Source organism: Lemur catta, chromosome 4, assembly GCF_020740605.2.
Source record: "Lemur catta isolate mLemCat1 chromosome 4, mLemCat1.pri, whole genome shotgun sequence".
NCBI classification, from domain to species: Eukaryota; Metazoa; Chordata; class Mammalia; order Primates; family Lemuridae; genus Lemur; species Lemur catta.
In genome coordinates this window covers 68054069-68081425 of record NC_059131.1, presented here as the reverse complement: position 1 = coordinate 68081425, position 27357 = coordinate 68054069, and the positions used below count along the sequence as shown (strand labels likewise).

At 43.4% G+C, this 27357-nt stretch overlaps 1 protein-coding gene and 1 non-coding gene across 3 annotated transcripts in view; one reads left to right on the top strand and one right to left on the bottom strand.

The window, feature by feature from the left end:
- Positions 1–10400: 10400 nt before the first annotated feature.
- Positions 10401–27357, bottom strand: part of RPIA (ribose 5-phosphate isomerase A) — a 41934-nt gene continuing 24977 nt past the window's right edge. The window contains exons 4-9 of one of the 2 annotated variants that reach the window (XM_045550053.1): positions 23143–23202; positions 20824–20888; positions 19321–19389; positions 18073–18214; positions 16426–16525; positions 10401–11334 (exon numbers count right to left, since the gene is read on the bottom strand). In XM_045550053.1, coding sequence (XP_045406009.1) covers positions 11237–11334; positions 16426–16525; positions 18073–18214; positions 19321–19389; positions 20824–20888; positions 23143–23202 — 534 coding nt within the window. In that variant the 3' untranslated portion in view covers positions 10401–11236. The remainder of the gene's footprint in view (positions 11335–16425; positions 16526–18072; positions 18215–19320; positions 19390–20823; positions 20889–23142; positions 23203–27357) is intronic. The other variant, XM_045550052.1, reaches the window with a different exon arrangement.
- Positions 11972–12078, top strand: LOC123637545. The gene has a single exon (XR_006734914.1). It is a non-coding gene; the product is annotated as a U6 spliceosomal RNA (small nuclear RNA).

The following is a 27357-nucleotide window of genomic DNA, read 5'->3' as shown; positions in this document are numbered from 1 at the left end:
GGGGCAGGGGCTGGCCGGCAGGACGACACCTCCCCAGGGTCCAGCTCTGCAACAGCCGTGGGAACCCCAGTCTCAACCGGCCTGTCGGGGGGGCCTCGGCACGCTGGGTTAGAGCGCCCCCTGCTGTCAGATGGAAGGGAGGACACCAGCCCCCGGAGGGCCACGGCCGAGCGGGAGCCTGGGAGAGACGCAGGGCCTACAACCCTGTTGTTTGACTACGTCACGTCCACCCTCACATACATATTATCTTCTTCCGAATGTTATTTCGTGTCTGACCCGCACACAATGTCCATTTTTTAAATTTTAATAATATTGTTCAGGTTATTTAGAAAATACAGAAAAACATGAAAATAAAAGCCATACATAATCACATCAGCAAAGATTACTTCTAATATCATTTAATGTGCATCATTTTTATCTAGTCAAGATCATGCTGTCTGGTGGCCATTGTCCATCTACTCCCAGATCCATTTTCTGTCCTTGGCTCCTCTGTCAACTGGTTTCAGGATGGATTAGGCCAAGGGGAGACACTGGCAAGAGACTGGGGAATGGAAAGAAGGGATAAGCCAGGGCATTTGTCCCTCCTGTGCTTTGGGAAGGAATTTTCCACCAGCGCCTGTATCCCCTCCACGATTCTAGCTCTCAGCAAGTTCCCAGCCTCTGGTAACACCACTGTCCCCAGCCCTGGGGGAGCATGGCTTCGCCATGAGGATTCGTTCTCTGCTCCTCAGCACCTGTGAAGTATTTCCCATGAAAAACCCCGTTTGTTTGAAATGCCCAGAGTGGTTTATTTTCCCCACTGGATCATGATTGATACATCTCACATGTATAATTTTTGGTTAATTTATTACTTAATAATTTATCACTTGATATTATTCCATAAAAGTTTTCCTATACCTTTAGTTCCTTACAAACCTGTCTTAATGGCTTACTGCATCACACCTCAATCGCCTCGCATCATTCAAGTTTCCAACTTTTGCTAACATATAACATTAATATAAACATTTTTGTGCATAAATTTCTATCCACATTTCTAAGTATTTGGTTAGACTACATTCTCGGAAGTGACTAAAAAAAAGAAATGAGCTGGGCATAGTGGCTCACGCCTGTAATCCCAGCACTCTGGGAGGCCAAAGCGGTGGGGAGCGGGGGACGGGAATCACTTGAGCTCAGGAGTTCGAGACCAGCCTGAGCAAGAGTGAGACCCCCCCATCTCTATTTTTAAAATTAAATTAAAAAAAGAAAGAACGAAATGACCCATTTTAAGATTCTTGCTACATATTGCAAACAATCTCCAAGAAAAAAAGATTAGACCCGTTTACAATCCCACCAGCAGTCTAAGAAAGCTTGGCTCATGGTGCCCTTTGTAGCTCTGATTACATTAATTTGCTAACTTTGTAGGCAAAATAAAGGCTTCTGGCTGTTATTCTTTTAATTTAGATGTGTTTTGTTTTAATTGTTAGTGAAGCGGATCATTTTTCAGGTGTTTAGTAGCCATTTGCATTTCCTCTTTGGTAAATTATCTTGTCTATTTTACTGTGCCGACTGAGTGATGCTCTCATTGACCAGAGCATCAGTCAGTGTTCTTAGATGTAAACAACAGAAGCTGGCTCTGGCTAAATTAAGCAGAAAGAGGATTTATTAAAAGGATATCATGCAACTCCAATGTGGATGGGAAGGCTAGAAAATTAGACAAATTTACTCAGAAAATAGACGAAACCAAGGGAACCTGGCAAACTGGAAATATGGCCAAGGTCCTACCCTAAAACAGCCTGGAAAAGATACCACTGTTGATGCTGCCATTGCTGCCACCAACCACTAGCTTCTGTATGCCATCAATCGAATGAACTTTAGTTTAACTTCTCGCATCTTCGTCATTCCCTATGACAGACAACTTGCAAACTCTACCTCAACTTCTTCCCTCATCATTAACTCCGCCTCCTTGAATCTAGACTAACTTTTTGCCTTGCTGTGAGCAACAGAAGTGGGAGTAACATTGTATAATTTCTGAGGAATCCTTGCAGCTTCCACAAGAACATTCCTTCTTAGAATCCAGATGCCTGTCATGCTGTGAGGAAACCCAAGCTGGCCCGTGGAGAGTGAGAGGCTCAGGCAGCCCCTAGACAGGCCAGCCTCAGTCAACAGCACTAAAGCCACATGCAACAGAGATGAGCCATCTCCACCAAGCCCTTCTTGATTTACAGGACTGTGAGCAAGTGAACGGTGGTGGTGTTGTAAGCCACTAAGCTTTGGGGTGGTTTGTTTCACAGCAATAGATAACTGAGATACTTCCTTAAGGATCAAACTCTGGACAGGAATAGTCGATTGGCCAAGCCTACATCTGTGGCCTGGCTGCTGGGGAGCCGCGTGACCGGACATTTCAGCTTCAGCAGGGGCCATGTCCTGCAGCAAGTTCCCACAGTAAGGAATGCCCCAAATAGAAGTAGGAGGTTCAGATGCTGAGGAAGACAAAAAAAAAAAAAAAAAATCTGTTAAACTCAGTACCTGCCTTTTATCTGCATTTGCATATCTGCCTTTTATATATTGATCTTACTCTACAAATGTTGATCATTATGTCCCCTTTCCAAGACAGAAATATATTTATTACTTCCACTTTATATATCTTACTGTGTTTGTGGGACTTCCTAAACAATGAATCATTTTAATAGAAACACTTTAAAGTTAACTGGATTTAGGAAGTTTCACAGTTCCTGCCTTCAAGGTAGCTAGTGACACTCCATGATATCCCAGAAAAAAATACCCACAAGAGAATGTTTCCTGGCAGTGGAAGCATCTCTCACAACCCAGACATGCCGTGCCCACAAACTGGGAAGAAAACATTCTATCAACTTTAAAGAAAGACCTCCAATAAGCTGGGAAGCCTCCCTGAACCATTTCTACAGACTCGTAACTGACTTCCCTGGCCTAGACTCTGCCTCATTCATCCCACCCTCCTCCCCGCCGCCTGTGACGGCTCTGATCCTGCCACTCCGCTGCCTGAAAACCCCGCTGCCAGGTTAAGTCCAGAGTCCTTAGCGATGGTGAGCCCAGGCCCGTCATTATGTCGCTCCTGCTTTCTCCTTTCTTCTCTCAACACCTCCCCAAAGCCAGCATCACTTGTCAGCCATCAAAGTTCCTCAAAGTTACCTGTACCCACCACGTCTTCACTGACCCTTGTCTTGGCACATGCTGTCCCCCCTGCATGGATGCTCCTCTCCACCTCACTCTTCCCACCCACCACTGCTGCCTGGTGGCCTCCTGCTCTTCCTTCACAATTCAGCAACCAGAGAACCACTAAAAAGTCACATATACATACATATATGGGGGGTGTGTGTATATACATATTGTGTGTATATATATATATATAGTAAAAAGAAGAAAAACTATAATGATATGATAAAAAAATTATTTAAACCAAAAGAAAATAAAGAAGGAACAGAAAAACAACAAAGACAATGAAAACATATGTCCACACAAAAACTTGTACATGAATGTTCATAGCAACATTATCCGTAACAGTCAAAAAGTAGAAACAACCCAAATAGCCATCAACTGATGAATGGGTAAACTAAATGTGATACACCCGTACATTAGAATATTATTCTACAATAAAAAGGAATGAAATCCTGATTTTTGCAACAGAAATGGATGAACCTGGAAAACATTATGCAAAATAAAAGCAAGATACAAAAGACCATATGTTGTATGATTCTATCCATACTAAATGCTCCGAAGAGGCAAATCTATACAGACAGAAAGTGAATTCATGGTTGCCTAGGGGTTGGGGAGGGGGAGGATTGGATGAAAATATGGAATGACTTAATAGACAAGGTTTCTCTTTGGGGTGATGAAAAAGTTCTAGAATTGATTGTGGTGATGGTTGCACTATGGTGAATATATTAAAATCCCCCAAAGTATATAGTTTAAATGGATGAATTATACAGTATGTGAGTTATATCTCAATAAAGCCAATATTAAATTTCGAAAATTTAAAATTAAAAAAAATTTTTTAATTAAAAAAAAAGACCACCGACTCTATGAGGCTTTCCCTGACTTCCCCAAGTAGAAGACACACACACACACAGAATCTCAAGTAAACCGAGATGGGCTGGACGTGGTGGCTCATGCCTGTAATCCTAGCACTCTGGGAGGCCGAGGTCAGGAGTTCCAGACCAGCCTGAGCAAGAGCGAGACCCCAGTCTCTACTAAAAAAATAGAAAGAAATTATCTGGACAACTAAAAAATATATATAGAAAAAAATTAGCCGGACATGGTGGCACATGCCTATAGTTCCAGCTACTTGGGAGGCTGAGGCAGAAGGATTGCTTGAGCCCAGGACTTTGAGGTTGCTGTGAGCGAGGCTGACGACATGGCTCTCTACCCAGGGCAAAAGAGCAAGACTCTGTCTCCAAAAAAAAAAAAAAAGTAAACCAAGATGGCACATCACACAGGCATATGCAATTACTATAACAATAATTTTTCCTTGGCCAGGCGCGGTGGCTCACGCCTGTAATCCTAGCACTCTGGGAGGCCGAGGCAGGAGGATCTCTTGAGGTCAGGAGTTCGAGACCAGCCTGAGCAAGAGTGAGACCCCCTCTCTACTAAAAAATAGAAAGAAATTATCTGGACAACTAAAAATATATAGAAAAAATTAGCCGGGCATGGTGGCGCATGCCTGTAGTCCCAGCTACTTGGGAGGCTGAGGCAGAAGGATTGCTTTGAGCCCAGGAGTTTGAGGTTGCTGTGAGCTAGGCTGATGCCATGGCACTCTAGCCCGGGCAAAAAGAGCGAGACTCTATCTCAAAAAAAAAAATAATAACAATTTTTCCTTCAGTAAATTCCAGAACAAAATTTGGCATGCCATTTTAAGAAGAATTTTGTTATGGAAAATATCATATATATGCAAAAGTAGGGAGCAGTAAGTCCTCATGTCCCCAGGATTCAGACCATGGTTTCCCCCAATCATGTACCCCATTATTTTCAGCAAGTCACTTTGCACATCCCAATGTTCTTAATCCCAGGGAACCTAGAAAATATAAATCCATGGCTGTCTAATGGTAATTTAACATTTATTAAGTGCTTTATGTGCCAGTAATTATTCTAAAACTCTTGGTATGAATTAGCTCATTTAATCCTCCAAAGAACCCCAAGAGGTAATATTATTATATCCATATTACAATGAGGACATTTAAGCTTTGAGGTGAAATTAGTTCCCCAAAAGCTAGGAAATGGAAGAATGGGATTTCAAACTTAGGTTACTATCTTCATCATATTTACCTGGCTCAGAAAAAAAAAAAATAGTATATCCCAACTAAAATAATCATTTAACTTAGAAGGTGAAAGGATGGCATTTGCTTTCCTGGAGTTAAAGTCAAGAAGGTGGTTTGCTTGAAGAGGAGATGAAGATCTCAGTTCAAATTGGGGCTACCGATGGACCCCCTTGTAGCTCTCCCCTTGACTCAACTCTCTGTGGGTTCTAGGAAACGTCTTAAGACCACAGGAGAACTCCAGGCTTGCTCCAAGAAATCAGAGGAGCCTTAAATAGGCCAGAACAAGGGCAATGCCAGAGTTCCCCCTGAATGCTCGATCTGCCCAATATTGCAGTTCCTTGCCACGTGTGGCTACTGAGCTCTTGGAATGTGGCCGGTCCAAGATGAGATATACTGAAGTGAATACACATAGTATTTTGAAGACCTACTACAAAAAAGAATGTGAAATACTAATTATGTGTTCAAATAGTAATGTTTTAGATATTTTGGGTTAAATGTCTTATTAAAATTAATTTCACCTGTTTCTTTCAACCTTTTTAGTGTGGCGACTAGAACATTTAAAATTATATTACGTGGCTCGCCTTTCTACTGGGCAGTGCTGTTCTTGCCCATACCTGTGCTGCTCTGAGTGCCAGCTCCCTGCAGCTCTCACCTTGTGGGTGCCGCTCACAGGCCCGCAGAGAAACGGGAGGCAGCATCACGGGCACAGAGGAATAGGGTTAAGTGCAGCTAAGCTCAGCTATCAGCTCTGAACCTTCAGAACTCACCAGTGACTAGAGACTGGCCTCTCCCTCCTGTAAGAACAGCTTCTGAAATAAAATGACGATGAGCATCACTCTCCTATTTGACACTCAGGTTGAGATAACCCTGCACTTGGGAACTCTTTCAAAATGTAGTGCTCTCTGTCATCAGGGGGACATTCAAAGATCTTATCGCCACTGGGTTGGGACTGACTGACAGAGATGCACACACAGCCAGGACTTGAGCTCCCCGAGACAGATCTGCTTCCTCTCCCACTTTCTACTGAGCAGAGATGGTTCGCAGTGATTCGACACAACAGGATGGGGAAAAATAAATGAACCGAATTTATTTTATTCATCAGCCTGGATAATGCCCTGTCCACAGACACTGGGGTTGCCTTTCCAGAGAAAACTTTTCCTTCTCTCTCTGGAATCGTCCTCCACTCCACTGCCCACGTTAACTGTCACACCCCATCTCTCTCAAAGCACCATTACAGATGTTTATTGTTGAGGCCAACTTGAGCACATTTGAATGCTAGGCTATATTGGAGTGTTTTGCTGCCCTGCAATACAACTCAGTTACTAAAAAAAGCAAAGGCACTGAACTCATGTTAAAAAGCTTCATCTGATTACTGGGTTAGTGGAGTGAAGGCTGATGCAATCCTAAATCTGGCTGCAACAGCTGCTAGGTATGACAGGAAGTGAGCAAAGTCAGGCATTTGAGAAGAAAGTCACAAGGAGTGGTTGTCATGGCACCAATGAAGTCTGAGGGCTGGAGCCACATCATAGGGTATCTGGACCTAACTCCCCCACCCCAGTGCCCAGTACACAGCAAGTGCTCGATGCCAGTTAGAGTGGGTGGAAGAGTTGAATGTAGAATGCTCAGGCCCTCTGGATCCTGGGGTCAGCCATCTCTTCAGAAAGAGATGTTGCCCCTGACATCGGGAGTTGGCCTGTCAGTCAGGCCTTGGTGTTGCTACAAGCTGGCCTGGCACTCACAGCTAGTCCCTGGTGTTCTGTTGAACACAAACAATTTCACAAAATATCAACTTCAGACAAGGCCACTCTGTGACCACGATGAAGGTGAAAACAAGACCATAATCACAGACAAAACATAATCATTGTCCAACTCACAAAAATTACCAAGTATCATTAATGAGTAACTGCTGCTTCTTTACCAATGCCAGCCTTGGTCTCACTCCATTCTTCCTACCTTCTGGGTAATTATTAAAGTTACCCAATCATAGAATCACTCCTGCTTCCTGACAGCATCCAATCCAGAGCAAAGCCCCACTGCCTTGAACCCAAACCCTCTAAGTCTTAACACTCCAAACACCCACAGCTCCCTGTGGCGTGTGATTTCCCTTTCAGTGGGTCAGTAAATCTAACTTTGTTCAACTGTGTGCGCCTACATGGTCTTTAGCTAAAGGGAATTAACAATCCTTCGTCATAAATGCCCATTCCCAGGCTAGCAATGCCTATGGTTGCCATTGTGCCTGAATCACAGGGGGAAAGCAGGGAAAGGAAACAGGCACAAGAGAGGAGAAATAAATGGTTGTCCAGCTTCGTTCCAGAGTGACAAATAAGGGTGACTTCTACAAAGGGCACGTTTCTGTGGCCCACCCAAGGTTATGTGCAATGCTCTACCCCTTCCTCCCACTAAAGAAAGCTCGTCAGAATACACAAGTTGATAAATATAGGATTAACCATGAGACTAGGAGCGCACACGTGCATACACACACACACACACACACACACACACACACACACACACACACAATAAACCATCCGCCAACTTCAGGACTTTAACAAATTACTTGTGACTCAAGTTCCAACAGACGGACACAACTAAGGAATACAAACTATTTAAGCCCTATAACCACCCTGAAGTAAGAGCAAGGCCTAGAACCAGAGAAGTCCAGCCTGCTTGCCAGTGTGAGACCAAGTTACTTGAACTGAGCCTGAGTTTCTCATTCTACAAATTAAGAGAACACCACCTAAATGTACATCAGGGAAGGATACCAATTGGATATCAGACTGGGATGGGGGGTGGGGGGAGGGGGTGAGTGTATGCCTTCATGACGAGTGTGTTGCACACCCTCTGGGGAATGGTCATGCTTGAAGGTGCAGACCCGGGGAGGTGGGGGGGGGGGGAGGGGATGGAGGTATGACTACATGATGAGTGCCAGGCGCACTGTCTGGAGAATGAGAACGGACGCGCTTGGGACTCTGACTCGGGGGGATGGGTGGGACATGGAAAATGTATATAACCTAAACTTATGTACCCCCATGATGAGCTGAAATAAATAAAAAAAAAAAAAAAAAGAGAACACCATAAGGTTGCAGTGAGTTTACAAAGGCCCAGAATAGTGCCTGCCACGCAGTAAGTGTTCAAACGTGATAGCTCACCCCTTCCCCTTCCTGACTTTAAAAGGTTGAAATACTGAAATAGTACATTAAAAACAGCACATTAAATAAAGTCCCTTTCCTCAAAATTTTGTTTCTTGAAAAGATTACTCTAAAATTAGCATTTCTTTGAAACCTGCCTGTATCCATTGGAATTTTCTCATACAAGGTTACAATATGGCATCCCTGGTACTTCTCAAGGCCAACGTGAGTATCCTCCCAGAGACTACAAACCGCCCCCCACCTGAAGACCAGGGGTTCCAGGCTGGTTTGGTCACTATCCAGCTTTATATCTGTGACTAAGTGACTTACCCTATTCAGGCCTCTCTGCCATAAACTGGCACCGTATTTAACTTTAGCTAAAAGTGCTTTGAGGGAGACAAAGCTAGCAATGGCAACAGGTAGGCAGCTCTCACCAGTCACCCGATGACCTCTCCCCCACTGTGGCATTCCTTCCTCTGTCGACTTGCCCATGGGCTCACGAGGGTGGAGACACCTGGAGCATGAGAGGATCTGCCTCACCTGCGTCCCGTCCTCCCCCTCTCACTAGTGCCCGCCAGGAACTGGCCCATGATGGGAGCTCAGAAACGGTCTGATAAATGAATATAAAACTTTGTGAGACGCTCTAGCTGAAATAAAATTGAATAGATTTTATTCAAATCCAAGTGATTTTTTTCTTTGATGTCTCCCAGAAATGTGACAGCTTCTCTTGGTCATAAATCTTTCCCAACACCAAATCTGCAGCTCACCCTGTGCCCCTCAGATTGATCACATGTAACAAGCATGTGGATCATGCAGAAGAAAACCGTTTTTTCCATCCAACTTATCACCAGCAAGATCACATTTAAAAACAATTTTAATGAAAAGTCTTCAATCAAAATTTACCTCTAGAACAATTTACTGTATACCTAAAGCACAGCAAGTGTTTTGTTTTCAAGAGAAGAAAAACCTAACGTCAACATTCAAAAGAACTGCGGTTCAGTCACAGGTGTGAATGCCTGTGAAACCCACAGAAAATTTACATGTGATGTGGAGCATGCAGGTGTTTTTCTGAAATTCAGTTCTACTTTGTTGTTTATCTTTATTCCTAAATTTAATCCATGCCATGGGAGCTTTGGAGGATTATTTCAAAAATTAGTTCTATCAAGTTTCTCAGCTAAGATCTAGTGCCCATTTTGTATAAAAATTATCACCCAAACCAAGTGGGTCTTAAAGAAAACTAAAGAGCTCCTAACAACAGGTTTCCTGAGAATGTGAGGCAATTATTTTTAAAAAGCACCCTGAGGCTTAAAAAGGAATTGAGAAAGAAATAAAAAGCCTCCTTAATGCTCAGTCCTTATTTAATACTTACACCTTGATTTAATAGGAATTTAGATGCCAACAGGTTTGAAAGTTATAATCCAAGCTTCAAAAGAGAGGGCAAGCTGTGGGAAATGACTGTTCAAGTATTGTACAAAGCTAGCACAGGGGAAATCAGGACTCTCAGCATAAAGACCTTTTAACAACATCTAGAATCACCTCTGAGCTGGTCACAGCCTTTCCTCTCCCTATGAGGCTGTTCACTGCTTATTAGGCAGACTGTCTAAAGATCACAGGGTGGGGGTGATAAAGAGGAAATTCAGGTTACCTGGTATGTTTTACTGCATATCAGGTTCCATGATTAAAAAAGGTTTGACTAATATGAGACTTGAGGATAATTTGTGACTTTTGCTCACCTGTATTAGCCTCCATTAACAAAGAAAATTTGAGGTGGGGGGGGAAACTTTTTAATACCTTGCTTGACAAAGGTCTCTAGCATACTTCCTTAGATAACTGATCTATCTGGAAGATAGCTCTCCCAGAAATAAAGCAAGTAGTTATCTATTCTTTGGTTCTAGATGTCTTGAGTGAATTCTACCCCTTAGCAAAGATCTGATGTAAAGTGAGTGAGCAAAACGGATTCCCGTGGTACTTCAAATTCTGCAGTAAAGACAAAGAGTCAAAATGGCACCACACTGTTTTATTTCAATCTGCAAACAATATAAAGAGGTGATGACTTCTGATGCCAAACCATGCAAGTAATAATAAAGGAACACACAAAATATTAACAACGAAATCATTAAAGAAACAAATATTTCACATTTCACATCAGTGCTTTGGCAGTAATGGCAAACATTTCTGGCCAACCACTTACAACAGCAGGCATCTGGAGAAACCCTTCAATCTTAGCAAAAGTACAGCCACATTTTCTCCCTGAAAGCTAACATTCCAAGTCACTCCACACCACACTGTTCTACCCAGCAGACTTTTGTAAACCTGATCTTAAGATGTAACTAGGTATTGTGCGTGCTTACAATGAAAACTAACTCAAAACAAAACAGAGAGCGGCAGACAAGTAAACAAAGTTTCCAGTAAGGCATCAGGAGATCACTGCTGGCTGGGCCCTCCATTTTACCAGCTTAAAGAAAGGTTTTGATTTTTATTTCTCAGCAAATCCAGTATTCAGAAGCTTAATCAGCAGGCTCAAGTCAAAGGTTTTAAAGACTATTCCCCCTACTCACGTCCTTTTTTTGGTAAATGTTTCATATAAAACATGAAATCAAGTTCTACTTTATAAAAAAGCAATATTGTAATAGTAAAAATATAAGTTTATATTTCTCTTTTTAAAAAGACATTTAATAACAATACTTCAGAAGACCGGATTTAAACACCCCCCCACCCCCCACCCTGCCAGTTGTCCACCCTGGCACAGATACATTAAGGCAAAGGCTCCTGGAGAGGTCTGTCCATGCTGGCTGTGAGCTGGAGACTCCAGGTGAACACGCTCTGCTCCTTGCAGGGTCAGCAGAAAGGCTTCTCCCTCATGTTCACTGAGCCATCCTGCATCCCGAAGTAGACTCTCTCAGCCATGTTTATGAACAGGCCTGTGTCCACCACACCTGGAGGACAAAGGACAGAAACAAGCGCTAAGTTTTCACCAAGGCAAAAACAGAATCAAGCATTGAAGGGTCACTACAATACAACTGCCATAGACAATGCACAAATAACAAACCTAAAGCCTTCCTCTCCCACACAGCAATGAAAAGAAATTTTGATTATTTCTTCTTGCCACCTCTATCTCCCTTCCCACCTTGGCTTTCCTTCTGTACTCAAACATGCCAAGCTTTGTCCTGCCTCAGGGCCTTTGCTTGTGCTGTTCCTTGCCTGGACTAGTCATCATCAAGTACTTCAAAGGGTTGGCTCTTCTCCATCCTTTAGACATATCAGATGGCAAGTCATTTTCTAAATAGAGTCTCCATAATTACTCTAAGCACCCTCGTCCCCCGTTATTTTCAATCACACAGCCTTCGAAGATTTCCTTACAGACCAGGAGGAGATATCTGCAAGACCATATATCTGTCAAAAGACCACATCAAAAAATATAAACAACTCCTCAAATCATCATGAAAAAGACAATCAAATAGAAAAATAGGCAAGACTTCAACAGGTACTTCACAAAAGAAACTATCCAAAATGGCCAAAACCATTTTTTTTTAAAAAAAGGTGTTCAAACTCATCAGTCAAAACGGAATGCAAGTGCCCGCTTCGGCAGCACATTTACTAAAATTGGAACGACACAGAGAAGATTAGCATGGCCCCTGCACAAGGATGACACGCAGATTCGTGAAACATTCCATATTTTAAAAATAAATAAATAAATAAGATTTTAAAAAGGGGGAATGCAAATTAAAACTACAAGCTATCACTACACACTCATCAGAAATGAGTGTAATAAAACCTCGCTAGGATGCAAAGACATTTACACACTGATAGTGAGGGTCAACTCGTTCCGAAACCTCTTTGGAAAATGTCTGTGAGTACATCTTATAAAGCCTAACATTCGTACCTAACCACTAGCAACTCTAGACACACAACTGTTAGTCATACATATGGTCAGCAAGATACGAAAATATACATAGTAGCACTCTTCCTAACAGCTAAAAGCAGAATATCCAAATGCCCATCAAGAGCAGAATGGATATATAAACATTTTTTTCACACACAAATTCAACAACGGAACACTATTCAGGAATGAGAATTAACAACTACATGAGACCTTTATCAAAAATATTTACACACACACACACACACACACACACACACACACACGCACTCACTACAGTGAGATAACACTGATGTGCCTGGAGGGCTGGTACAAGGGTAAATTGGTACAATCTGTGCAGGGCAATTTGGCACCATCTAGCAAAAATCACAGATACAATTATCCTTTCATTCAGTAATTCTCTTCTAGCAAAGGATTAGAAACACAAATGATGATCTAGTTAAGTATATTATATTACACAGCCATAAAATGGAATACACAGTTATTTAGGAAAAAAAAAAGAATGAGGAAGCTCTTTTGTGAACCAACATGCAATAATCTCCAAGATGGGGAAAAGCAGGAAACAGAACGCGTACATAGTATGCTGTCAATTGTATAAAAAGGGGTGGGCCAGAGGGAGTTTCAATTTGTGTGTTTAAGGAAGACCATGTCAAAAACACCACACAATTTTGGTAACTTTGGCTGCCTCCAGGTAGGGTAACTAATTGGCTAGAAAATGGGGGGGAGGGGGACTTGCTACTGTTTACTCATAATTATGAACTACGTAAATTCAAAAGGATAAGTAAAATAAAACTTCCAAAGACAGCTCACGATAAACAAATAAAATAAGGCAGTGATTCATCTATCAGGGATGGAAAGCCAAAGAGTAGAGAGAAGAGCCACTGAAACATAAAAGGTCCTGGCACCAAACAGCACCTACACGACTAGAGCCTCCCCAAAGATAGACAAAGGAGCCAAGATCCATCATTCTCCAAAATTCTGCAATACAAGGTGAAAGCTTCTATTTGATCCAAGAGGAAGTCAAATCTGGTTCAGAAAAGGGTTTAAAAATAAGGAGCGGAGATGAATGGCAGCAGTCTAAGGTGTAATCTTAGAGCAACCTCTCTGAGTTACTGAGATGCTGGGAGTGACTGACACCCCCCCCCCACCTCGACCCAAATAAAATACAGTGGAAAGAACAGTGGACGCTAAATGTGAAACTGGAGGAAGGAACCCTGATAGCTCTGGCCCATAAATAAAGAGTAGCTCTGCTCTGGGCGGAACCCAATGAAACATCCAAGGGAGTCGTTCTCTAAGTGTTTACACACTGCATATGAATGCACATGGGGCCAGGGCAGGGCGGCAGGGATAAAAAGGGATACTTGCTTCTCCTCCCTTGATGCTAGACTAAATCAGGAAAAGAGATAATGAGAAAAGAGACAACAAACTAGTCTGATGGTCCGTTGATACCATGTATGATTTAACAGCTAGCCTCTTTTGTCATTTTCCTCACTCTCAATTCCTAATAAAACTCTGAACTTCTCTAGATGCAACCTCTACATACTTAGGTGGAGAGCAAAGCATGAGGAAAATTTCCTTACAAAGGACATCTCAGTGTCTCAATAAGCCAAGAAAAGTCTGTGCAGGAACAAGGGAGCTACCTAGTGGGCAATGCGAGAAATCCACCTACATAGCACCTACACTGGGGAGCTGTTTTCTCCTTGAACCCCTGGGTTTGTCTATGGTATCATTAGAGGCAAATTCTCCTATTTTACTAACAGCGACCTCTACATCTTCTCTTCCACCCGCCTTCTTGGCTCTTCGGTTCTTCTACTAAAAAGATAACACTTTATTTCTATTATTGCATTAAAGGAACAAAAAAAAAAGATAACAAGAGAATGAGTATAATTCACTCCTTTTTTGACTTAATAAATCAATTACAAAGACTGTCAACAGAAGACTAAAGTAACAGACCGTAGAGTTGGAAGAATTAGCTCTTTGTTACACAGCATATATTCACACCATTTTCAATCCCAACTAGCATGGATAACTTAGGATCTAGTATATTTAATTAATGGTGAAGATAGTGCCTTTCTTCCTGGGGATTTATTCATTCAATAAATACTTCCTTGTGTGCTAAGCACTGTTTTAATTCATGTAATCCTCCCAACAACCCTATGAGGTAGTTATGAGTGTTACTCCTTTTACAGAGGAAGAAACTGAGGCATAGAGATATTAACTAACAGCTCAAAGTCCATACTGCCAGAGAATTCCTGGGTAAGGATCCTTATCTAGACAGTCTACTCCAGAATTTGCTCTGTTAAACTGACTTTATCTGCCTCATTAGCCAGTCCTGGCCCAAGAATATTCCATGACATGAAATATTCCCAGTGAAACTCTTAGTCTCTCAATATCATTAAGAGACTGATACCTCTCAAGACTGCCTCCTTGACCAGACGGGGTGGCTCTCACCTATAATCCTAGCACTCTGGAGGCTGAGGCAGAAGGATCGCTTGAGGTCAAGAGTTTGAGACCAGCCTGAACAAGAGTGAGACCCCATCTCTACTAAAAATAGACAAAATTAGCCGGGCATGGTGGTGCATGCCTGTAAGTTCCAGGCACTCCAGAGGCTGAGGCAGGAGGATTGCTTGAGCCCAGGAGTTTGAGGTTGTTGTGAGCTATGATCACACTACTGCACTCTACCCTGGGTGACAGAGCGAGACTCTATCTCAAAACAAATAAACAAAAAAAAAAAAAGACTGCCTCTTCTTTTGAATCCTCCCAATTCAAAGGAGTCCCCAGTATATCCTCTGGCCTAGAGTAGGGCTCCAGACTCCTAACTGTCTCTATACTGCTCACCCAGCCTTCACCTGGGGCCCTACCCTGTCTCCTACTCCTTCATACCCTGGCACAAGCTGCATTTGAGGTTCTCCACTGTTCCAAATGTTCATTTCACACACTCTCCTCACCTGGCACTTCAGCAAGTGAGGATTAAACATTTAGGATCTAAAGACCAACAACTTACGGTTTCCCTCTTGGTGGCGCAGCCCTTGGGCAAATCACTTAACCTTCCTCAGCCTGTGTATACCTCCTCTATAACTACTTCATCAAAGTGGGAATCAAATGAGGCATTTTTAAACACTTAGCACAGTGTCTAGATTATGGTATGCTAAGACATAGGTCAGAAACCTCCTCTCTACTATAGAACTTCCTCACACTCCCCAAAAGCAACTTCTAGCACTCTAGACTCTCAGTGTTTCTCTAACAGGATTTAGCCCCTTCCATCCTATTTGTAGACATGGCTTCTTCTGCATAGCCACACACAAATTTCCCCAGGTTTACATCAACTCTCTTTGAGGACAGATTCCATGTTCTTTTTTTTTTTCTTTTTTTTGAGACAGAGTCTCACTCTGTTGCCCAGGCTAGAGTGCCGTGGCGTCAGCCCAGCTCACAGCAACCTCAAACTCCTGGGCTCAAGGAATCCTTCTGCCTCAGCCTCTCGAGTAGCTGGGACTACAGGCATGTGCCACCACGCTTGACTAATTTTTTCTATATATTTTTAGTTGTCCAGCTAATTTCTTTTCTATTTTTAGTAAAGACGGGGTCTCACTTTTGCTCAGGCTGGTCTCAAACTCCTGACCTCGAGCAATCCTCCTGCCTCAGCCTCCCGGAGTGTTAGGATTACAGGCGTGAGCCACCGCGCCCGGTCCAGATTCCATGTTGTATAGAACATAACCTATAACACGTGGCACGGCATCCTGCCCCTGGTATATATCCTATGAATGTGGGTGAACTGAGCCATTTTTCCTCCATGTTTAAAAAGACAGCCCACAAAAAGCGGTGGCAGTCCAGCTCCTGGAAGGAAAGCCTCTACCCAGAGATGGTGGCCTTAATTCAAAGCAAGGCCCCTCTGACTTCCATGACCTTCAGCACTATCCCACTCAAACAGGCTGTGAAACGCACAAGCAGCAAAGCTGCTAGGTAAGCAACAACTGTTCTGGGTCGGGGAAGCCAAAGGAGGTGAAGTTAAAAACTCAAATATGGTATAAAGGAAGTTTTTTCTAATCAAGTCTTACAAAGCCCAAGTCCATCATGCCTTCTGTGGCCAGATGCAGAAGACAGTTAAAGGGCATGGGTGTATATGCCCAGTGCATGCCACTTGTGTTACCTGGGATCATTTTGATGGCTGTGTTCACTTCACTCCATTTGTGTACCCGGTCAAACTTCCAGTCCAAGATAAAATTCCCATTATCTGTCACTACAGGACCCTAGAAGACAATTTTCACATTGACCAAGTATATAGACACAGGTAGACAGAGAAGGACAGGAAAGTGAAGGAGATGACCAAAGCCAAGCATCCTAATTAACCAGCTCCAAACAGTGCTCCCACTTTGTGCTTTCTAGAAAGCGTGCTGTGAAGTAGTAACGAACAGTTTTGCAGTCAGAAAGGCTTGGATTTGAGTCTTAACACCACATAAGTACAGATCTCAGAGGAGCCATTACCTTCTGTGAGCCTTAAGTTTCTTAACTGCAAAAAAGGGATGATACATACTTCATAAGACAGCTTACGTATATTATATACATAAACACCACAGTAAGAGCTCAACGAGTCTTAGCTGTGATTATAGTGAAAATCTACAGCAACAGTACAGATTACCAACATCACACAATATTCTCATAGCTTCACATTAAGTACCATCAATCGTATGAAACAAGACAATGCTACTTCAGCCATCACATCCTCCCTCCCATCAGGCAGTCCCAACAAAAAGACAGGGAGAACAGCAACAGGGCCTGAGGTCAAACAGGCAGAGGGTAGTTTTAGTTAATTAATCCAGAATTCCTCAGCAGCTTCGGATACTAGAAAAGCAGATTTGAGTGCTTAAGAACACAGTTGTTGACAGAACACCAAGTCAAAGGTAAGCACACCAGGACTCCCCTGCAGACTGGCCGAGAAGGCGGGGAGCTCAGTAAACACTCCGTGAAGGCAGGCGGCTGGGACTCTGCCTGGAGTGACTCCAGCCCCCGGCCTATCAGCTACAATATGAGTCACATAATGTCAGTCAGAGCACTGTACAACCACCAGGGTTAGGACTGTGACTTTTTTAAGTCACAAGAACAATCGGGAAAAAACATATCAAAACAAAGATGTTTCAGGGCAAAATTACAGATCTTTTCTCTATCTTCCAACCTTTTTATACAGTTATACATGTAATTATAGTTAGCTTTTGGATTATTATTTTTATTTATTTAAGTGTAGGGAGGAGAAAAATTCTGTGTAACCCACTTTAGAAGCTGAAGGGAAACATGAAACATTTGGACTAACTGTCTGGAGTGTATTCCTGGGGAGAACAATTCACACGCCCCAGGAAATTCTATTTCTTGTCACATTTAACCACAGAATGAGAGAAAAGAGGAGGAAAAAAGAAAATTACACCAGGGAAACTGAAAAACTTTCTGCCCTAGTGAGGCTCCCCAAAGCCAGTGTCTAAGCAGCTGTGAACCAGGGTGTTCCAGGCCTTTGGTATAAAGGTCAGAACACCTGAAGAATGTCAGACCCTGAAGGACAGGGAAAGAATTATTCCCCCTTGTATGGAGGCTATGCACTGTATTAAGTACGGTCGTGTGTACATGAGTTTGACTACAGAAACTAACGAAGCCAACTCTCTAAAAATAAGTATGTCGATTAAAAGTAAATAAATAAAAGCCAACTGCCTGGTGGAGGCGCAGAGCACCTAACTGGAACAGAGGGAAGGACAGCACAGTGAGAACCCAGTGCCCTCCAGAACACCTCCGCCTCAATCTGGCCACTTACCGCCTTGTTAACAGCCATTCGGAGTTCAACCACACCCCCAAACTTCTGGCTCACAGCTCGGCTCACTGGGACGTAGGCCATTGGGATGACCTCGATGGGGATTCCCTTGTGCCACTGATCCCCAAGGTTCTTTGAATCTTTCCTAGAAAGAAAGAGTCAAGAAGCACAACAAAAGTAAATAAGCTCAATGGAGGCCAGGCGCGGTGGCTAACACTCGGGGAGGCCGAGGCGGGTGGATCGTTTGAGCTCAGGAGTTTGAGACCAGCCTGAGCAAGAGCAAGACCTGGTCTCTACTAAAAATAGAAAGAAATTAGCTGGACAACTAAAAATATATATTAAAAAAAAAAATTAGCCAGGCATGGTGGCGCATGCCTGTAGTCCCAGCTACTCGGGAGGCTGAGGCAGGAGGATCACTTGAGCCCAGGAGTTTGAGGTTGCTGTGAGCTGGGCTGATGCCACAGAACTTTAGCCCAGGCGACAGAGTGAGACTCTGTCTCAAAAAAAAAAAAGTAAATAAGCTCAATGGCACAGACAAACACCAAATTCAGCAATGAGGTTAATTAGATGGTGGGAGGGCAAACACTGTGATCAGGGGCAGTATACACAGGGCTGTTTTACTATTTAAGAAAAGAGACACTTAAAATAAGTATGACAAAAATGTTAAAATCTGATATGGCTGGCTCGCGGGTATATAGGTGTTTAATATTTAGGCTCTTCTTACAGCTATATTATCTCATAGTAAGTGAATACACACACATACATGGATTTTAAATTAACATGCAGCGCAAGTGCCTTCTACTCAACTCCTTGAAGGAGAATATGAGAGCCACTCAAAGACTGTCCACAATATGAGTCACCCAAGAGGAAGCAGGGTGTGCTGAGTCACTGCCCACTTGCAGGGCGGACCCTGCTTCCTCTGAGGCCACCTGTGAGGATCTCATGAGCGATACGAGAAGTGTGCTCTGTCAACAGGGTGGCAAGCTGTTTCCTCCCCCTTCCACTGGACACATGAAATAAGACTGGAGATCCTGACTCAGCATAAGGGTAATGGAATCAGTTAGCGACTTCTACCTTCAGCCTGGAAGCAAAACATAAGCTCTCCCTGCAACTCTCTTAAGTCCCAGCCATCATTCTGAGAAAATCAGGGAGTTCCTCCAACTCTCTATTTCCTCTTCTATAAAACAGGAACGAGGCTTGGGGATCTAATCTACCTCTTCAGTCAGCAGTTCAGAATGCCAGAAACCGTACCTGAAATCAGCGATCACAATGAAGCGACTGGCATAGCCAGCCACGATCTTCTCCTGGGTTAGGCAGCCTCTGTGGATAGAAAAGAAGCAAATGAATACAAGAGTACGATAAAAATCTCGATTTGGGAACTAAGGTCAGATACAGAAATCCCAAATCCACTCAATCCTGGCACTTAAAGAGAAATGTAACTTTTAATGTTTAAAAGGACATCCCTAATCCCATCATGCTGTTTCTAGTAAATGGGCCACAGAAATATCAGCCTGTGTCTGGGAGAAACCTAGAAAGCAGACAATGGTTCCCATTCAGGCCAGGCATAATCCCATCCAAGACGCATCTGAGAGGAAGCTTTGTGTTTAGGGAGACGTCATATAGACATGGCATGAATGGGGGGATCTGTAAACTGAGGAAGGCAAGCTTTGAACAATATGCCCAATCAACTATTTGACAGTCAGGGTGACAGAGAGGAGAAAGCCCCGATCATTGAATCAGCAGATCTGGGTCCAGGCCTACCTCTAGTGCTAAGCAGCTAAACTAACTCCTATCTGCAGTCAAGAGGATTAAATAACACATATGAAAATCTTTTGGCCGGGCGCGGTGGCTCATGCCTGTAATCCTAGCACTCTGGGAGGCAGAGGCGGGTGGATCGTTTGAGCTCACGAGTTCGAGACCAGCACTGAGCAAGAGCAAGACCCCCATCTCTACTAAAAATAGAAAGAAATTATATGGACAACTAAAAATATATACAGAAAAAATTAGCCAGGCATGGTGGTGCATGCCTGTAGTCCCAGCTACTCGGGAGGCTGAGGCAGGAGGATTGCTTAAGCCCAGGAGTTTGAGGTTGCTGTGAGCTAGGCTGATGCCACGGCATTCACTCTAGCCCGGCCAACAGAGTAAGACTCTGTCTCAAAAAAAAAAAAAAAAGAAAAGAAAAGAAAAGAAAAGAAAATCTTTTTAAAAATAAAGTGTGACTTTAAACAAATGTTGCATCATTCATTAGTCTGCTCAATTATGTAAGAATCAGCAGAACAGGGCATCACCTTTTTCAACTCACCATCCCCTACCGTGCAAATCAGCATTTAAGAAACAATTAATGTTTTCCAAATGAATGACTGACATCCCTAACTGCTCTCAGAGGTAAGCACAGCTTTAAAGCAAAGGTCACACACTGGTGCCCACAGACCTAATAATCTAGCCTAATAAGATTTTGGTTTGGCCTGGACAGTTTTTAAAGTTTGAATCAGCAGAAGAATGCAGATCCACAGAGAACTGGTTAAGATGAATGAGCTCACTAAAGAGGCCCAGGTTCCTTGTCACCAGATTGCTATTAATGACCAGAAATGCCAGGCTGGTCTAAGGCCATATGCTATCAACATCCTAGTAGAAAGACAAACAGACAAACTCATGTATGTCGCAGCAGCAACTTGCTCCTTCTGTATCCCATCTTGCTTTGCTAAGGATGAACTGGCAGATAGTCTTTAGCAAGAAAGTCTCCACAACACTCACCCACCACCCTTGATGAGATTGAGGTCAGCATCTACTTCATCAGCACCATCGATGGCGAGGTCAATCTGTGTCAGGGAGAAGATATATTAATACAAACCGCCAAGAACTCTCTTGAGGGGAAGCTCTATGCTAACCCTGACCATGCAATAGCTCATGAGATCCTCAGCAGCCCTATTAGCTAGGTCCAGTATTCCCATTTAACAAATCAAGAAACTGAGGCTCCAAAGGTTAAGCCACTCCACTAGAGTCACTAGGAAACTAGCACAGGACCTGGGAGTCAAACCTGGGTCTCAAACCTGGGACTCAAACCTGGGTATAGCTCTCACCTACGACTTTATACTCTCTTTTCCCATTGATGGGCTTCTCTGTGGACAAGCTGGAATTATTTAGAACGTGCATTCTCAGTGTGGGTGGTATCATGCCCCAGGAGGCAAAAATTAGTTCTTGGGGGTGGGGAGAGATCTTACTTAGACATTTACAATGATTTTTGGCCCTCCAAAGGGCCAATACAGTATACATGTGGTATTAAATTCCATTGGGGGTGGAATAGCCAAGAGGGTGGGTAAAAAAGTCAAGAAAAACTGATTCAAAAGTCTCTGTACTAATTTTGAGCAAATTCACAGGCAATTTCAAGTGGACATGAAGATCAAATGAAGAGATATATGAAGAAGCTGACAGACATTTGATGTGTTCCTGAATTGGAAATTATCTGAGGCACTCCCACTAAGACCCCACCTTGTCTGGGCTTGCCACTCCCTCTACTAGGATGCTCTACCACCAGCTCCAAAAGCAGTTGAGGGGGCAAATGGGTTCATTCATCTTTCAAAAATCAAAATCAAGAAAGTTACACATTTCTCATCACTCATGGTAGTCTGCATGGACAATGCAGGAACCTCAAGAACTTTAAAAAAAAAAAAAACAAAAAAACAGCAGTAGGCAGGGTACAAATTCTATTCACGCTGCAGTTACTAAGTTGCTCGGGCCAGTGGCACAGGTGTAAAGCCTACAAAATTTCATGCAAGGCATGCTTGTTTCCATCCTTTTACAGATTCTGGCCCTTGCCTAAAGTTACAGCCTGCACCGCTCTTCCCCCAGCCTGCACTAACCCTTGGGCCGGGCTGCACCCTGGGGATTATCTGAGATCTGGAAGGTGGCAAGTTTTTCTATCTAGGTTCTGAACCCACCTTCAGCCCAAAGCACTCTCCTCACAGCCGCTGAACAGATGATCAGCCTGTCCCCCAGGCTCTGCCCATAGAAATCTTCCAGTAGGTCCTTCCCATAGTTCTTACCCCTCGGAGGCCCATGTGTACCACAGCAACACATGTTACTAGACCATCATCAAGTCCTGACGCCAGCCTGGTTTTCTAATTGCCACAGCCCCATCCCACTTTTCCAATCCAGCCTTGTTTGCCCTCTCCCCCGCCCTCCTCCACCATGCACCAGCACATTCCGCTCACTCTGTCCTAATCATCCCAGCCAGTCTGAGCAGTGTCCACATATGCTCACATGCCCATGTGGAACTGTTTCTGTGGTTCCCATCCACCCCTCTCTGGAATGTTCTCTCCTACCCTCGCCACCCAGCCTTTACAGCTCAGTTCAAACTTTACCTCTTCCCACAAAATTCTTCTATTATAACTAGCACCACTCTAGAATCAGAAGCACCCAGAGAGTTCAAATTCTGGTTCTGCTATTTACAGTGTGACCTTGAGCAAATGACTTACCCTCTCTGTGTCTTTTCAAATCTATAAAGTGGGAAAATTATGGTACTGACCCCCAAGAATAGTGAAGACTAAATAATTTAATGCAGTAGCACTTAGCACAAAACTGGATACATAATAATGGCTCAGAAAGTGCCAGCCAGGATGGTGGGTGGTGCTGCTCACCCACACCAACTGCAGCCTCCTCTGGGCTGCCCCTGTATTTAACAGTCTTTACCAGGAAACTTCATTTTAATCTGTGTTCAAATGTCCATGACTGCCTCAGATGATTCCTTCTCACCTCCACTTAGAGGTAAGCTCTGTGGGCTGGCTGATACCTCTGCAGAAGGACCTCAGGAAGGCCTAGATCCAGCCCTCGATTTGTCTACTCCCCCTTCACTACACTCATACCAAGTCCTCAGATTTAAACCACAGAGACACACTGGAAACTAACCACTTCTCCACTTGTGACCTCAGCCAGGATTAATACTCAGGGTCCCAGGAGAAAAGTGAGTATGACTAACTTACCTTTTCCCTATACCTGAAAAAGTATCTAGAGTCCATAAACAAGTGACAGCCAAAAAAACGGAGACAGACACAGCAGTCTAACTCTCTGTCTTACCTCTGGGTGTCGATCCAGGTCACTGAGGGTTAAGCCATACTGCAGGATGAGCTGACGGGCCTGCAGAAGACAGAAAAAAGCACCCATAATCATATACTATGAGTTCATGGCAAGGATTCTCAGAATTCTTTTGGATTTCAGTGTCAAACACTGAGTCCTGCCCAGGCTCTCTTCCAAATCCCAACGTAGCCCATCAAGAGGTAGGAGATCTAGCCCCATGAATGGCAACACTGCCAATCAACCTGCGAAAAAGACAAACAGCACACATTGAAAACTCTGTTCCCATGCTAAGCTAAGAGTTCCTCCTCAGTGACTTTCTACTAAAAGCAATGCCATGGCCTCCCAAAGCTTCAGGCAGTACAACTATTACAAAAAATTCCTAAAATACAGAACCAAAATCACAAAGTATTAGAAACGTTTTTGAAACAATCCAACAGTATAAAAAAAGACTGAGGAAGATCGCCATGAATTCATACAGAGTGATTTCCAGGCCATGTTGTTGAGGATATAAGGAAAAGAATATATATATACTCAGAAAAGTATATACAGGCCAGAACTCTAGAATGGCTAGGTAAGAAACAGCAATTTTTGAGCACCAGACTGGGAGAGATTCAGGTTGTTTGTAGGAAAAATCAGCACCATTTACTTTACAGACATGCCTCATAGCTAACCTTTTAAAAAGGCTGACAAAAGGGGAGAACAGTGGTTAGGGCCACCGCATAAGCCCTGAGCAGGATTTTGTAGCTGGGATAAAGGTACCATGACCTTCTGCATTTGAACACCCAAGTCTAAGCAATAAGGGTTTGTGTTCATGTCATTGCTTAAAATATGCAGAGGAACCAAATGATAGAGAACTGTTTTGCAAAGGCATGCCTTTAAAACATTTTCTGCTTAAAGTGAAAAGCACCTGAGAGTAATAATCAGAAGGTCCAGATTCTAATCTTAAATACACCAGCCATATGGCCCTTTGCAAATTTTCTGTAAAAAGATGGGGATGGATGAAACAACCAAGGCCAACTTTCTAATCCAAAATCCTAAGACAGTAAGAATAAAACACAAAGACCCTGAAATTTGCAATGTATGGGCATTACTTGGATCCTAATTCAAACAAACGTTAAAAAATATTTTTAAAGGATATGACAATAAGAGAAATGTGAATCCTAGATTTTTATTTGATGTTATTAAAGATTATTATTTTTTTAGTATTGTTGTGATGTTTACAGGACTCCCTTTTTTCAGAGACATATAATGAAATATATGCAATGAAATTATATTATATGTGGAATTTGTTTCAAAATAACAAGATGAGGGAGTGACTGAGGTATAGATGAAAGAGGATTGGCCATGAATTGGTAACTGTTGAAACTGGGTGCTGGGTACATGGAAGTTCATTTTATTGTTCTTTGCCCTTTTTGAACTTCAAAACTTTCTGTAATAAAAAGCTAAAATAAAATGTTGGCTGAAAAAGCCAAGTACCAAAAAAACTTAATGATTTTGTTCTTATTAAACAGAAATATATAATGAACGGGGAAAATAACAGCAAAAATAGTACTGCCAGAAGTAGTATTAGAATCCATCCTAATTCCAGACCCTGAGGCTATATAAATATTGGAAAGATCTGGAAGGCAGCCTCCAAGATGGCCCCCAACACTCCTCACTGCCTGATATTCATGGCCATGGGTAGTCCCTTCCCACATTGTCCCACGATTGGTCTGTGTGACCAAGGGCACACAGCAGAGGTGATGGTATGACACTTCTGAGACTGGTTTATAAAGAACTCTGCAGGAAAAGCAGGGGGTGTAGTAAGGAGGGGGTGGTATGCTCAAGTGATCAATCTTTCTCTCTCTCATATACACACACACACACACACACACACACGCACACACACACACAGGGTATTATTAAGCCAATCATTAATACATTGCTAACTGATAAGGGCTTTCTAAAAAATAACCACCACACCCTGGACAAGGAGCGGGCTCTCCTTCCCCTAAAAGGCACCTCGTCTCGGCTGGGCGTGGTGGCTCATGCCTGTAATCCTAGCACTCTGGGAGGCCAAGGCAGGAGGATAGCTCAAGGTCAGAAGTTCGAGACCAGCCTGAGCAAGAGCGAGACCCCGTCTCTACTAAAAATAGAAAAAATTAGCCGGACAACTAAAAACAGAAAAAACTAGCCGGGCATGGTGGCGCATGCCTATAGTCCCAGCTACTCGGGAGGCTGAGGCAGGAGGATCGCTTGAGCCCAGGAGTTTGAGGTTGCTGTGAGCCGCGGCACTCACTCTAGCCTGGGCAACAAAGCAAGACTCTGTCTCAAAAAAAAAAAAAAAAAAAAAAAAGGTGCCTTATCTCTACTTCGTCTCTATCATGTATTTGTTAAAAAAAAAAAAATTGCACACATAAATGTAGCAATAATTCATTCAACAAACACTTATGGAGTGCCAAGTACCACAATGGACACTAGAGATAGTAAAAACACACCCCCCACTCACAAGGGGCTCATATTCTTATTAAATTGTATATACCACAAATGATCACTACATCTGACTGAACTCTGCCTCCTTAATACAACCACCAGCCGCCCACTCCAGAATCTGACCAGAGCCTGGCACATGAGAGCTTTCTATGTTCTGCAGCTGGGAGGCCTGCTGTGATCCTCCTAAGATCACCATGCCCCAAGCCCCAGCTTCTGCAAGCCCTGGGACTCTCCCACCTTCCTAAACAGATGATAGGGAACAATGCAAAGAGATGATCTGCACTCCCTTTAAACAGTTCTGTATCCCCATTCACAACATGAGGCTCAGGAATTCTGCCACGTTGTGAGGATGGAAACTGAAGTCTGGGCCCCTGTACAATGACCTCAAGGTCCCCCTGGGATGGAACACTTTAAGCCTACTCTCATCAGCAGGTGTCCCAACTCTCCCTTCTTCCCACCTTTGACCCAACTCCCCACAGGACCCCTGTGAGTGGCCCTGCAGCTATACAGAGAAGCTGTAATCACAAATGCCATGAGTCTCATCCTTCCTGAATGTTATGGGTTGAATTGTGTTTCCCCCAAAAAAGATATGCTGGAGTCCTAGCCCCTAGTACCTCAGAATGTGACCGTTTTTAGAGATGGGGTCTTTAAAGAGGTAATCAAGTTAAAATGAGGTCATCAGAGTGAGCCCTAATCCAATGACTGGTGTCCTTTAAAAAGAGAAACTTTGACACACAGGCACACAGGGAGAGCACCACGGGAACATGAAGGCAGAGACTAGGGTGATGAATCTATAAGCCAAGGAACACTAAAGGTTGCCAGCGACCTGCCAAAAGCCAGGAGGAGAAAGGCATAGAACAGATTTTCATTCACAATCTTAGAAGGAACCAACCCCGCTACCACCTTTTTATTTTTTTTTTAAAGACAGAGTTTCACTCTGTTGCCCAAGCTGGAGTGCAGTGGTATGATCATAGCTCACTATAACCTCTAACTACTGGGCTGGGCTCAAGCAATCCTCCTGCCTCAGCTTTTGAGCAGCTAGGACTACGGGCATCACCACGCTCGGCTAATTTTTTCTTTTTAATTTTTTGTAGAGATGGGGATCTCACCATGTTGCCCAGGCCGGTCTCAGACTCCAGGCCACAAGCAATCCCTCCCACATCAGCCTCCCAAAGTGCTAGAATTACAGTCATGAACTACTATATCCAGCCCCTACCATCATCTTGATCTCTTGGCCTTTTAGCCTCCAGACTACAAGAAAATAAAACTCTTACTTTTAGCCTTCAGAACTGTGAGGCAATGAATTTGCTGTTTAAGCTACACTTAGCTTGTGGAAACTTCTTATGGCAACCTTAGCAAACTAATACACTGAGTTCAACACAGCAGCCCTACCATGGGGGTTCTGACCCCATCACTGGCTCGGTCAGCACATGCAGGCCTCCAGTGCTCGACTGAGATCAGCACCTGCTAGATACCAGAAGCTTCCAGCTGGCAAGCTAAGAGGCCTCTTGAGGATGTGGAGCAAACACCCCTGGCCTGCCTCTTCCGGCCAGAGATCTGGAAAGTGCAGGGAGCAGGAAAGCTAATGATGAGCTTGTACTTCTGAAAAAAGACAGGAAGCAATGCTTTCTCATTGCCATCCCACAGCTGGTGCCCCGAATGTCTGTGATTAGAGACAAGTGGCATGTGGCAGGCCAGCAGTCCTTCTGTTTTTCATAAATTTCAGAATAAAACCTGAAAACT